General features: G+C 41.0%; 1 protein-coding gene across 1 annotated transcript in view; it reads right to left on the bottom strand.

The window, feature by feature from the left end:
* LOC138525943 (stomatin-like) overlaps positions 1–13,705 on the bottom strand; it is a 217,548-nt gene that overhangs the window by 150,986 nt on the left and 52,857 nt on the right. Inside the window, exons 4-5 of the mRNA XM_069636241.1 lie at positions 5,385–5,588; positions 985–1,119 (exon numbers count right to left, since the gene is read on the bottom strand). Of these exons, the coding sequence (XP_069492342.1) occupies positions 985–1,119; positions 5,385–5,588 (339 nt within the window). The remainder of the gene's footprint in view (positions 1–984; positions 1,120–5,384; positions 5,589–13,705) is intronic.

Genomic DNA, 13,705 nt, shown 5'->3' with positions numbered 1-13,705 from the left:
GATCATGAAAACCTTTTGCAGCTGAAATACTGGTATAAAGTGTGGGCACACAGCCTTATGAAGATGTGTCACAGTGGCAATGCAGGCATATATAGCTGGAGGATAGCTAAGGGGTAACTCACTCGCAGAACAATGTCATGCAACGTGGGCACAAGCACTGGTTGAGTGCTTAGAAGCTATAGGAGCCCTGCATGAAGAGCTATATAAATAACCAATAATAAAAATATGTTTTGGAGACAGACTTTATGAAAGTGTTTTAAAATAGCAAAGTTGATATAAGTAGTGAGAATAAGCACCATGCAGATATGCTTTATAGTTGAAATTCTGACATATAGTGTAGCCACATACATCATCCAAATGTGCTATCCAGTGGCAATGCTGACATATATATGGGAACAGGCATCATAAAAATATGCTTTACAGTGGAAAATCTGGCATATATTGTGGGCACAGCCTGCATGAAAATGTGCTACAGTAGCAATGCTAGCAATTATTGTTGGTACCAGAATTATGAAACATGTTTTACACTACTAATAATGGCCTCTGTTGTAGGCCCAAATATCATTAAAATGTTTTTTTAAATGGCAGGGCTGTCATATATTGGCAGCACATGCATCTTGAAAATGTGTTCTAGAAAGCTCCTGTGTACTGTTAGTTATCTGACACATACTGGGATTTATCATGTCTGCTCCTACTGAAGTGATTGTACTTTGTATGGGTTTTCCCTAACAATTGTGCAATAAAATGCACCATTTGAAACTTTTGTTTTAAAAATGTTGCTTGAATGAGAACCAGTCCCACCTTCCCTTGAACAAGACTTGGTTGTTTCAGGCTCAAACGTTACAATCGCTTGCTCAGGTTATTAATGGAAATCGTTTAAACCCCTCCACTTAAAAAACCCACCAGACACTATTGTTCAAACCAATGTCTGTATAGTATGTGTATACCTCGCTGCATATTCGTGCTGTGCTCCTTCTTGCCTACCTTTGCTCTGGCATCTCGTGCTGCCTCTGCTTCTGCAGCCATAGCTCTTTGCAGAGAGTCAGGAAGCTTCACATCCTTGATTTCCACTCGTTCCACTTTGATTCCCCATTCCTTCGTGGCATTATATAGACTGTGCTGTAATCAATCAAAGGAGAAATCGATGGAATGCCATACAGTTGGTTTTAAAGTAGCAAGGGCCCTTAGAGATGGGATACAGCCGCATATTTTTAATTTGTCAGGGCATTTCGTCATCAACTGTACGCTTGAAAAGGCCTGTGTGGATTTAACTTGTATTTATGTTACAATATGCTTTTATTAAACACTGCTTTCACTTAGAACACCAGCACTCTCAATATGAGTCTGTCAGTAATGGTAGAAATGTGTGGTTGTCCTTTTGTACATGTTTTTGTTAGCCACCCTAATGGCAATTAGTTACCACAAGCAATCATAACATATTGTATGCATCAGCTACAGAATGGGGAATTCTGCATGTAAACATGAAAGAAATATGCCCAGTCCCTCTTTCCGATCACACCTTAACATGACAAACACTCAAGAACACTGCATATGGTCTTCCCATCTAACCCCACTCTAATGTAATTTTCAGCCGCAGTTTGCTGATATTGGGTGGTTTGGGGAGAGTACACTCCCCTATATGATTGTTCAACATGTCTCGGTCCATAAAAGAGGATGAAGACATGTTACTGCTAGTGGGAGTACTGTACGTAGTGCCCATGACGTGTGCCCTATGTTGAGAGGTTTGTTCATGCTGTTCAACTTTGCAGGTCCTTCCAACAAGGACATGACTTGACACGACAGCAGCCTCTCCCGACTACCAACTCTGCACAAGGTTTGGCACATACAGCAGTTCATGTCCCTGACCCCTTCCTGCTGGTTTCTCCTCTACTGCCTGCATATGGTCATCGTGGCTGCTCTCAGCCTCGCAATTGCCACTTTGTCCATGGCCTGACTATCAAGACTTAACAATCCCTGACAACATCTCCTGGACCATTTGGAGCTTCTTTAAGGCCCGGATCATTGTGGTTATCCATGAATGAGCCTCTTCAATACTTGGGCATTCTTCATCCTTTTAGCCTCTGCTACCATCCGCCACCAACGTGCCGTTGCAAGGCAGTGAGTGCCACAATTATCCTTAGATCATTGTCATAATGTAACATAGAGGTACTAGAAGGTGGACTAACATGGCCTACTACCCTAGGCTCAAGCCTATTCACACTTCCTTGATGTAGTTGCTAATGGACATTGTACATCACATCTTCTGGTTTGTGACTAGAGGTTGAAACCGGCTTATCCCGTTGTACCAGTGTATTCTTCCCCCCACTGTATTATTATAAGGTGGACTCCTATACATTTTGGAATTCATCTGTTGTCAAAGAGAATATAATTGTTCCATTTGTGATGTTTTTGCGAAATGGTTTAAAGAAATAAGGAGATAATACATAAAGAATATATATCTTATTTTCAAACACAATTCCCCCACCCCCATTGAGTTGTTCATATCTAGAAATTCTGATTAAGTGGGTTTCAAATGAAGAAGGTGGAGGTAGCAGTGGTGTTTGGCCAAGGTGCAGTGGTCAAGGCCTTTGGTGTGGCCCTATTACTTGCAGCACCATCCTCTAAGTCATTGGTGTCTGCCCCCTCTCCTCCTTTCCTCTGTATCCCAAAGCTTGCCAGATGCTCACAGTGATTTAGTACCAGTGGTGAGACGGACAATCAGAGTCCAAACTAGAGTGCACTGGGATCAGCCCAGCATATTTCTCTGGCCAGTTCTTTATGTGTGGTGAAATATTCCTGGATGTGATGAGTGCAGGTGGCATCTAATGAGGCTACTTTATCCTCGAATTGGGTTCTTGAGTTGCTCCCAACCTTTAATGGTTATTTTCGATTTTCATGGAGAATTGCACCAAATTGTGTAGTTCTGGGCAGTAATAACATGAACACAGTTGGTGCAATCTCTGCCTCAAACACAGTGGCGTGAGTGGTTGCAAAGCAAAGTGAGAATAACATTTGAAGCCAATAATAAGCACGCTACAATGAGGCATGCTCATATAATTTGAATGTGGAATGCCACTGAATGTAGCTTCTTTTCAAAAATGCCCTAAACGATAAGATAAATGAGATAATGGTTGAGCAAGCTGGGTTTGCTAGTCACCTGTAAACCTCAGTCTTTTAAATGGTCAGGTAAAAATATCAACAGTTCTTATCTCGGGAGGATAGCTCAGGGGCAACGCACTCGCCTTGGAAGCAAGATATCGCGGAACGCCGGGTCCACGCTTAGTTACCTCTAGGTATTAAGCACGTTATAAATAACCTATCATATCATATCACCATTTGCTAATTCACAACCATAATCTGCAACTTGCCCATGCACTGTCTGAGTGACTAACTGATGAGGTGTTCCGAAGTGGGATAGCACAAGTTATTGACACATTCTTTGGTGGAAATGTGGGTTCAGTGTCTTCTTATTCAACATTGTAGAAAACGTTTAAATGTGTGGTGAGGGGGGAATGTATTTCGAGGGGATCAGGGATATTGAAGCAGATTCGGAAGGAGCTAATGTAAAGTTAGACATGTATTCAACGTTTGCAAGCAGATGTGGACTGTTTATCAAACCCTAATATACAGAAGGAGATTTAGGTGGAAAATGACAGATTTAAGGCTGGATCTCATAGGGAAGTGAAGTGTACATGGGGAAAGGGAACTGTTAGGCAATACGGGGAAGGTCAACGCCCTGGTAGGTTACTTGCGCGAGCCACTAAAGCTGGCATGCCCAGAGAGCATACTCTGTCGTTTAAAAATGCATGAGGGGAATTAAAGTTTATGGATTGCGATATCATTCAGGAGTTTTGCGCATTTTATACGCGGCTGTACTCTGCACAAGCTCAGATGTCATAATCTGAATTAGGCAGATTTCTTCATCAGGTTGTGCTGAACTGCTGTATGAGGTGATGAGGAGAGAGAGAGCTATGTCATCCCATTACGGAGCGGGAGATACTTCAGGCAATGAAAGCTCTGTCGTCTGAGAAAGGTCCGGACCAGACATACTGAAAGCCAAGTTTTGTAAGTGCTTTGCATTAAGTTTGGCGCCACATCTCCTAGAGGTGTATGTATCAACAAGCATTGCGAGACGGTCAATTGCTGGACTCTATGAGGGAGGCGGTGGTCACTGTACGACTAAAACTGTGTAAAAAGAGACTGATAAATGCTCTTCATACCGCCCTATCCTGCTTATTAACTTGTACAACAAAATCTTGGGTAAATTGTTGGCAAGGAGATTGGCACCCATGATGCATAAATGTATGCCTTGAGGCAAATGTTAGGTATAATGTATGTCGCACAAGGGGAGGACTCTGTCATAGCAGCGCTATTGGACCCTGAAAAAGCAGTTGATTTCGTAGAATGGGCCTATTTGTTTGGTTTTGCGTAGGATGGAGATGGGAGAGGAATTTCTATCCTTAGTTTCATTGCTTTATACTTTCCCTAATGCACGGATCAGGGTAAATGGCCAGTTTACGTCGGTCATTCCACTGGGGAGGGGCATGAAACAAGGGTGCCCACTGTTGCCCCTGCAAGGACACAGTTGTATAGGCATAGGGCAGTGGTCTCCCTATACACAGATGACATGGTGATATACATCAGTAATCCACAAGTTAATCATGAAGGACGTGTTGAAATGTGGGGATTTCTTAGATTTGAAAATTAATGTTGCAAAGTCAGCGCTTTTCCCTTCACTGACTGGCAGTTGAAACTGATATAAAAAGCCAGGAATCATGAAAAGATATTGTGGCACTCATGAGATATTTAGGAATACTTGGTGGGCATGAAAGCATATTATGGGTGATTGGCAGGGACATATATGTAATACATTATGTTGCTTTTATTATGAATGGCACACAGGGGAGTTGCTAGGTCTGGAAAAGACCCGGGGCTAAGCTGATGTCGGAACTGTTGGGACTGGGGGCTAGCTAGTCTTTTGGCTGTAGCTCCTGAGATTCTATCCAGGGCTACAACCAAAAGATCAGGGGCTATAGCCTCCTTAGCCCCCCCCTAGCAACGCCCCTGATGGCACATATTGTGAATGGTACATCTGGGTGGTTAACATTACAGAATTGTATTTGCAGATCAAAAGTCTGCTCAGAAACACAGTACCACTTGAAAGATGGATCTAGATAATATGTTAAATGTTTTCTGCATGGTGTCAGTATTATTTTAATCACAAAAAACATCTGAAGCTTTTCAATCATCCAAACAAATTCAGGGCCTTTGTTATATTCTAATAATCAAAAGGATTTTGGGGTAGAATCTTCATTAGGGTCTTAGAGGGAATGGCAAGCACAGAAAACAATGGTTCCGATAATACGTTCAGAAGCTATGCTTACCCCCATCATTTCCGCCATTTCTTCACGATCAACCAGGATTTCTGTAAGGTTTTTGGTTCCCAGCATGTTCCTCAAAGTGGTTTGAGCGAGCAGCTGTGTTGCCTGATTGGCGTTGTCCACTTTAGTGACTGCAATGGTGGGATTGAAGATGCGGTAAAACACAACTGCATCAACCAGGATAGTTACTGAGTCTTTTGTAAGAACCTGCACACATTAAAGGGAGAAAATAAAGTCATTTCGTCGGGGTAAATTGAATAGACACTGAACTTCAAAGTCGAATCAAAACACAAGGTGTTGGAATGGTGCCTTACTATATTTGTGTGCAATGTGTCTTGTTAAACTCTCTACACATGATGCGAATCATGTGAAGCGCATACTAATACTTTGTTAGATAATATACAACAACATGTAAATGTAGTAAGACCAGACGAGAACCTTTATTCAAGCACAGTTACTAAATGTGTGCGTGCTATAAATGAGGGAACATGCAGCACGCGCCTAGTGTTGCATTTTGCACATCACCTGGAAAATGTTACTATGTGGTTTAAATAAGAGCACAGTCTTGTACATACCAATGAAGAAAATAAGATGTCAGTCTATCAGAAGTCTTACCCTCTGTTTACAAAGTTAACTAGCTTGTACATTTACATTGCTTTCATTTCTGCAATGCGTGTCTCATTGAGAATAAGTGGCAGCCAACAGTTGACTTTGAATAATATGTCTTTCCCTAACAGCAATAAACTTCCCAAGTGCACTTTTATTTCATACATAAATGTATGTTAGAGAAATTGCTGAGGTTACATTTGTAAATGCCTGTTTGCTTTGAATGCACCAGGAGCGTGTGATGGTATTTTGGAATATATAAATCATATGTGCATTGGATTATTTGTATAACAAATAGGATGGTACATGGATGGGCTTTTCCTGAACTTGTTTTTCAATGGATCCATACAAGATAACCCAGGTTTGCTTTGCATTTCAAAATAAGGGCCTTTGTAGGCTCACGGCTGGTCACATGTCAAAAAACAGACATTAAGGGCCTAATTCACAGAAGTGTTTTATAATGGCAAAACCCAGTTGCAAAACGTTCTGTGCATTAGGCCCAAAATTGGGTTATTTGTGTTTACTTCAACCACTTTGACCTCGGCCACTTTTTGGTCGAGTCTTGTAGGTTGAGATTTTTGTTCATTTTTTTAGTAAGGGGGTGCCCCTCATACCCCATTTTCTTACCCCTCCACCACATCTTTACCACCTCATAGGCCCACAAAACATACATACACATAGCTATTAATATATACATGTATGTCGCATGATTTACAAGATTTGCCAAAAAGTGGTAGAAGTAACAGTGGTTGAAGTAACCACATAATACGCTTCTGTCCATCATCAAGGAAACTCACTAAATCAGCTACATCAATAGAGTCACATGCTTCAGCTTAGAAAATAACAGAAAAGTAAGGCTGGCTTATACGTTGACCAGTATATTTCCACTCTTCTTCTGATGCATATCTTAGTTTATGATTCCAGATGGCCCCAAACTGAAAGCCCAGCCTTTTACATAATAGCCTTCAAAGAACATGGCTCCTCTTAGATTCTGACCTCAGACTTTTATGACACCAATATAATATCAACTGTCAAGCTGTCAAGCCCTTCATGGATGTTTTTTTCTCCAAGAATCATGAGCCAGTCATATATTGGTTAATGATTAAATGTATGAGCTCCAAGCAGAGAAACAATGTACATTTAAATATGCACAGAAAGGAGACATTTTTCACCAAACTTCGGAACAGTTTGCTCTACTTGAAAATTGAAAGGTATTCTGGAATCCTGAGAGCGTGCCCAAAGATATGAGACCAAACACGACATGAATTATTAATACATCATATCATTTTAATAATCTTGACAAATTTTCTGATAAAGGGATAAGTCAGATATGCCTGAATTTGGGTTTGTTTGGCCGCTCCATGCACCAATAATGGAAACAATTCCTATCAAAAGTTATAACAGAACGAGAATTTGAAACCAAATTGTATAGAGCCACCCCTTGATGCATGTCTAAAATATTCTGAACCTAGTAAATAAGGGGATATTTTTTTCTGGGAGTGTAAGCTCCATAAGAGAACAAATGGAAAGATTCAACCAATCAAAAATGATGTTGCATACCACTGTGTGAGAACCTTTTGCTTGTATTTTAGCTAAAACCCACAGAAAGTAGAGATAGCTCAGGGATTCTGGTAGGTCTGCAGATGCAGACCATATCTGAAATTATGAGTGCTAAAGTGGCATAACACCTTGATATGATGGGGCGACTCACCACAATGGCCTTATTTAGCCGGAAACCTGATGCAGTATTTTGCCTAAAGCAGACCAAATTCAATGAGAAGAAAACAGAGCTTGATGGGCATATCTGGCTGAGTGACAACTTCCTGGAGCCGAGAGGTGACATGCTGTTTCTGTGCCTTAAAAGAAAATCAAAGAAGTGAGTATGAAAGGTGCAATGCAATTATATATATTTCCTTTATTAAATAGCCCACTGAAAAGGGGGACTTGAGGGGAGGTCATTGGAGGACTGCATCAAATAGAAATGTTCAAGGATAGCTCAGGGGCAATGCTTTTGTCTTGTAAGCAAGCCAACGCATCACAACACAGGTTCGAATCCAAATCCTGCACTCACTGGTATTAAGCAAGTTAAAAATTAACACTAAAATAAAAAAATAAAAAATGCCAAATATATCTGCCTTTTTCGGATTATTCTGTAGCTAAAATGTAAAATAGAAAACTGTTGCATTTTCAGCATGAAATGCACCTTGTTGTCTGGCAATAGCCACAGCAAGTATAGAACTGATTAAACTACAACAATAACATTTTCTGCCCAGGGTTTGGAGTGTCTCCAATGTTCCATATCTTTACAGTGGTTTCATAAATTCTGACCTGTGAAGGCCATAGTCATTTAAAAGAGACATGTTGAGAAAGCCCACATCATTCTAGAGGGGTGTAACGTAGTTTTGCTCTGCAGCCTTAATTCCCTAGAAAATTATGCAGGTTAACATGACCAAATACCTCTAATGAAATTATGGAGAAGGAGGAGGACACTTAATTAGATGAAAACCGAATCATTAAGTGATAAACTTGTGTTTGTATTTGGTGTAAACAAACCAATATTCTGCATGATGTAAAACTGAAAGCACAGCGTTCTTAAATTCAAGCCAACATATGTTAATGCTTGGTTTGTATTTTACATTTAGCCATACACTAGAAGTTGATAATATCAGATACAAATTTGACAAATTTAAATAAATATGAAAATGTGTTTTGATGCTTAATAGATATGTAATGTTGACTTTCTCTGTGAAACCTTTCTCTGATAGCAACACTTGGTATTTGCAGTGGAAAAAATGAAGCATTTTGAAGTGATCTGTTATTCAACTTGTGTAAAATGCAAACTGTCCATTGTTTCTAGATGTCTTTAACACTGGCAGACAAAACGAAATGCTATAATTAAACTGCATGCTGATGTTCAGCAACAATATATATATAGATTTGATGTATATGAATGATTGTTGGTGTGTTGCAGAAATTAGCGTGATCTTTATAGACAGAGTATATTTTTCTGTAGATAAAATGCCTGAGATTGTATAACAATGTTGGTGATTTCCACAGCATAAAGTTAGGCGACCAACTTTAGTTTTTATTTGTATATAAATTAAGTAGAATGTTAACTCCAAACACAGCCTATTATTTCTTGCCACAACATCTTGGGGCGGAATTGTGAAATAGGAGATGTTAGATCAGAGGTGCTATCTCCATAAAAAGAATGCTAAGGAAAGTTATATTCTAGAAACCAATTAAAAATGGCCTTATATAACCGGGGGTTCATGCCCAGGTATGGAGATAGTAACAGCACTGATGTCAACACAAACATGCATTGTGTCACACAGATTTTGTGCAAGATCACAGTTATATGTGAAGTTGCATTTGTGTATCGAATTGGATGGTCTCTATTGCATGGTCACATTTGAGCACATAAGTTGTTTTGGGAATATTATAAACATTGTAGAAAGGCAGTGTGATTTATATTTAGAGGATTCCCAGTTTGATAAAACATTGGATGTTTTAAGTGAGAAATGTAATTCAGGAAGCTTGTTTATAGATTGGTGATTATTACATATATTAGTCTATAAATGTGATCAAATACACAATCTAGCCATGTCATCACAAGACGTCAGGACAGATTTTAAATTGACTCTTGATCATGTGTTGACTAGTAATTTCCTGCATGGGCAATGGGTGATGCAGCATCTTGAATCATGGAAAAACGAAATGAAGAAACATGTGGCAAAAGTAGGGACAGATATTTTGGTAGATGAAAGCCCACTAAATAGAGCCTTGCAAACATTATATGTGGCCTCTACCTCTAAGCAGGAGAGGCAGATGCGTGTGAATCTTTCTGCCTATCTCTTCCACCTCAAGCTGGTGGAGGACAAATTGGTTGAAAATGGAAACTGTCTGCACCAATCACACTAATTGCTCAAACGACATCATCAGACTTAAGACTCAGTCAACACTTAAAAGGGAAGTTCTCCCAAAAATGTTAATGTTTAAAAATATTGGGCATAATAAAAAATGTATGTATACCTTTGTATGTTTTTTAGGCCCAATCTGTTTTTTTTCTAGTGCATCAAATATCTTTTTTAAAACAAAATGTCATAGAACAGTAAAAAGGACAGGCTGGGATTCAGACTCAGGTCGCATGGCTGAAGGGGCTAACCTTTCACCAGTTTAGTATGCTAGTACCATTCAAAGAACAAGGAAGACACGCCTTGTTAAAAAAAAAAAAATAGGAAATGCTTGCCTCGTTCACAGGACAGCTAGTCCTATGAATGCCATCCTAATACAGCAAGCAAACACTTTTCAGCAGAATTGTTCTGCTGAAAAGGGTTTGTTTGCTGTATTAGGATGGCATTCATAGGACTGGCTGTCCCGTGAACATGTATGTGTCTGAATTATCTGCTCTAACAGCAGTAACAAGCACAAGGTCCTAATGCAACATAAAGAGAGTTGGAAAACAGCTGCAAAACGCATCATAAATGGTGTAGATTTGCAAGCTGAATTTAATCAGTAAAACCAGATTATGGAAATAATCAAACAGCAACGGAGATAGATAGATCAATAAAAATATGCTGCTATTCTCGAAATACAACAACTCAACTTACAATTAGCCCATGCACGCACAAACACATACAATGATCAGAGTATGGTGCTCTCATAATAATTTGTGAAATTAATCTAATGTCACAAATTGAATATTTGAAGAAAGAATTAGCTAGCTGGCAAGTTCATAAACCGAGAGTCAGTGAAACAGATACAAAACACACAAGACATACTGGCCTCCAAAACATGAGCATTTAAAACTAGGCAGGCCCTCCGGAATGAATCTAGGGAACAACTGATACAGAGCCAGCAACAAATGATACTTGAAATGGGTAACAATGCTATATTAAGACAAGACATTAAAGAAAGTTAGTTAAGTTTAGATCACCAGTTTTATGCTCAGAAAGAAATAGGTTTCATGGAGGAAAGGACTCTCACCTATTCCTGAGACTACCTCTCCAATGACCAAATCTTCCATGAGACACACAAGTAGCTCTGCTAAACCTAACCATAGTCAGGATATGGGGTGCACCAGACCCACCAATTCCGCTTGCCAAATTTACCCAGGCATGCAGGAAGACTTAAGTTCTGTGTCATGCACAGAGGAATATCAGGAAGTTCAGGTGAGAAGAATTTGAAGTGACCCACTTAATATGTCATGAGTGGACTGGGGTGGAATAAGAGTACCCCCCAACAAAGAATCAGTGACTACATGTATGAAAAGGAATTATGGGAACAAGATTACAGGCAACACAATTTAGCCTGCCTGGCTCACATTTAGCAACAGAGAATGAAAGCCAAAAGGGCATTCAAAAGGCCCCTCTCTATGCCAAGGATTATAGGAATATCCCAGAATCCCTCGCTAGATGAGGAAACACTAATTTGAGCGACAATATGAAGAAATGCCATACTATCCAACCCCTCAGAAAAGTGTTGCGGCCCAATCGTCCAGCAGAGAGTAAAGAGAGAACCCCCTTACCATACACATAGAGAACCTTGCTACAGTCTTTATGACAGGAAGAGCAAATATGCAAACAGGGCGGGAGGGGTGTTCAAGTAGTGGCTCTGACTCTGATGAGGGTAGTTGGAACCAAGTAAGGATACATCGAAAAATGAAACCACGTTAGGGAGAATTCTCCAGGAGGGCTAATTTCCCTTACCTAGTGAGTCCCTCAGCAGCTTTGCTGGATTTCTGGGATTTCTTTTTTTCACCTGGTAAGAGTGTGAGCCCTTTTTCCCACTTTAACATGTGTTTTGCTGTGTGTGTTTAACATTTTTGTGTTCATAGACTGTGGAGCTCACCTACTCCACAGGCATCATCTTTTACTGTGTGTTACACAGCACCTTCAGTGCAGTGACAAAGGGTTGTCTTTCAAACTTCCCACTGACTCCATTTTTCTGATACTGACTACTGTCTCCCAGAAACATGTAAAGTTGCCATTAACTTTATGTAGTCTTTTAAATCCACAGACCCAGCACAAACCATTTTACAGGGAGTACTGGAAAGGGTTAATACTTATCCCTTTTTGTCTGTTTCTCTTGGAGCATTGTATTGCTCCCTTTCCATTAAGACTTGGCAGGTGGCATGGTAACTACCCTATGTTTTTTACCGCGGGTATCTTAAATAACCCTGGTATTGTTTTAGGCTATCTTGGTAGCCTCGAACTTAAAGGGGTAGTCCAGCTAAAAATTTCATTTAAAAAATAGATAGGCAACATTAAAAAAAAAATACTAGCACTTTTTAAAAAAAACTTCCTATGTAAAATGTTGAGCTATTCAAGCTCAAAATTCGCAAAAGCAAGCACATGGGCGCATCCATTTTGTGAAATGGATGCCCGCCTGTGCTGGCTTTTGCTTTTGCGGCACTAATGAAGGAAAAGCCAGCCAGCTGTAGTAAACAAAAGCTACCGCTGGGTGGCTTTTCCTTCATTGGTGCTGTACGCGGAGGACGGGGACCGGAGACCAGAGCAGGAAAGCTGCAGCTGAATCTCAGTAAGTGCTATTTATTTTTTAAAAAAAATAAGCACTAGCTGCGTTTTTTTTCTAAGTTTTCCGGGCTGGAGGAGCCCGGAAAACTTAGAAATAAAACCACAGCTTTAAAAACGTTGTATTTATGTTTGCGGTGGCTTTTGAAGCGACCCCAAACATAAATACAACGTTATTGTGTTTGAAAACGCTGCAGTTTTTCTTTCCAAGTTTCTCAGGCTCCTCTGGCTCGGAGGAGCCTGAGAAACTCGTAAAGAAAAACTGCAGCGTTTTCAAACACAACCGCATTGTGTTTCTGCCTGCTGTGGCTATCAATTTGGGTCTCCGGTGCTCCCCAAGGTTCTCCGAGCCTGAGAAACTTGGAAAGAAAAAACTGCAGCGTTTTCAAACACAATAACGTTGTATTTATGTTTCTGCCTAAATCTGATTTCCCATTTGGGGCTCTCGGGCTCCCCACGGGGGGCCCGAGAGCCCCAAATGGGAAATGCTAAATGCTGCAGTGTTTCTGCCTAAATCTGCTTTCCCATTTGGAGCTCCCCGTGGGGAGCCCGAGAGCCCCAAATGGGAAAGCAGATTTAGGCAGAAACACAACCGCGTTGTGTTTCTGCCTGCCTTGGCTTTCACTCTGGGTCTCCGGTGCTCCCCTTGGGGAGCACCGGAGACCCAAAGTGATAGCCACAGCAGGCAGAAACACAACGCAGTTGTGTTTGAAAACGCTGCGGTTTTTCTTTCCGAGTTTCTCAGGCTCCTCCGAGCCAAAGTGAAAGCCAAGGCAGGCAGAAACACAACGCGGTTGTGTTTCTGCCTAAATCTGCTTTCCCATTTGGGACTCTCGGGCTCCCCACGGGGAGCCCGAGAGCTCCAAATGGGTAAGCAGATTTAGGCAGAAACACTGCAGCATTTAGCATTTCCCATTTGGGGCTCTCGGGCCCCCCGTGGGGAGCCCGAGAGCCCCAAATGGGAAATCAGATTTAGGCAGAAACACTGCAGCATTTAGTATTTCCCATTTGGGGCTCTCGGGCCCCCCATGGGGAGCCCGAGAGCCCCAAATGGGAAATCAGCTGTAGGCAGAAACACTGCGGCATGTAAACACAACCGCGTTGTGTTTCTGCCTGCCTTGGCTTTCACTTTGGGTCTCCGGTGCTCCCCGAGCACCGGAGACCCAAAGTGATAGCCACAGCAGG

This window comes from Ambystoma mexicanum, chromosome 7p, assembly GCF_040938575.1.
Source record: "Ambystoma mexicanum isolate Mex_15411 chromosome 7p, UKY_AmexF1_1, whole genome shotgun sequence".
In the NCBI taxonomy this organism is placed as follows: domain Eukaryota; kingdom Metazoa; phylum Chordata; class Amphibia; order Caudata; family Ambystomatidae; genus Ambystoma; species Ambystoma mexicanum.
Note: the sequence above shows the minus strand (reverse complement) of the source record. Positions and strands in the feature narration are given on the sequence as shown.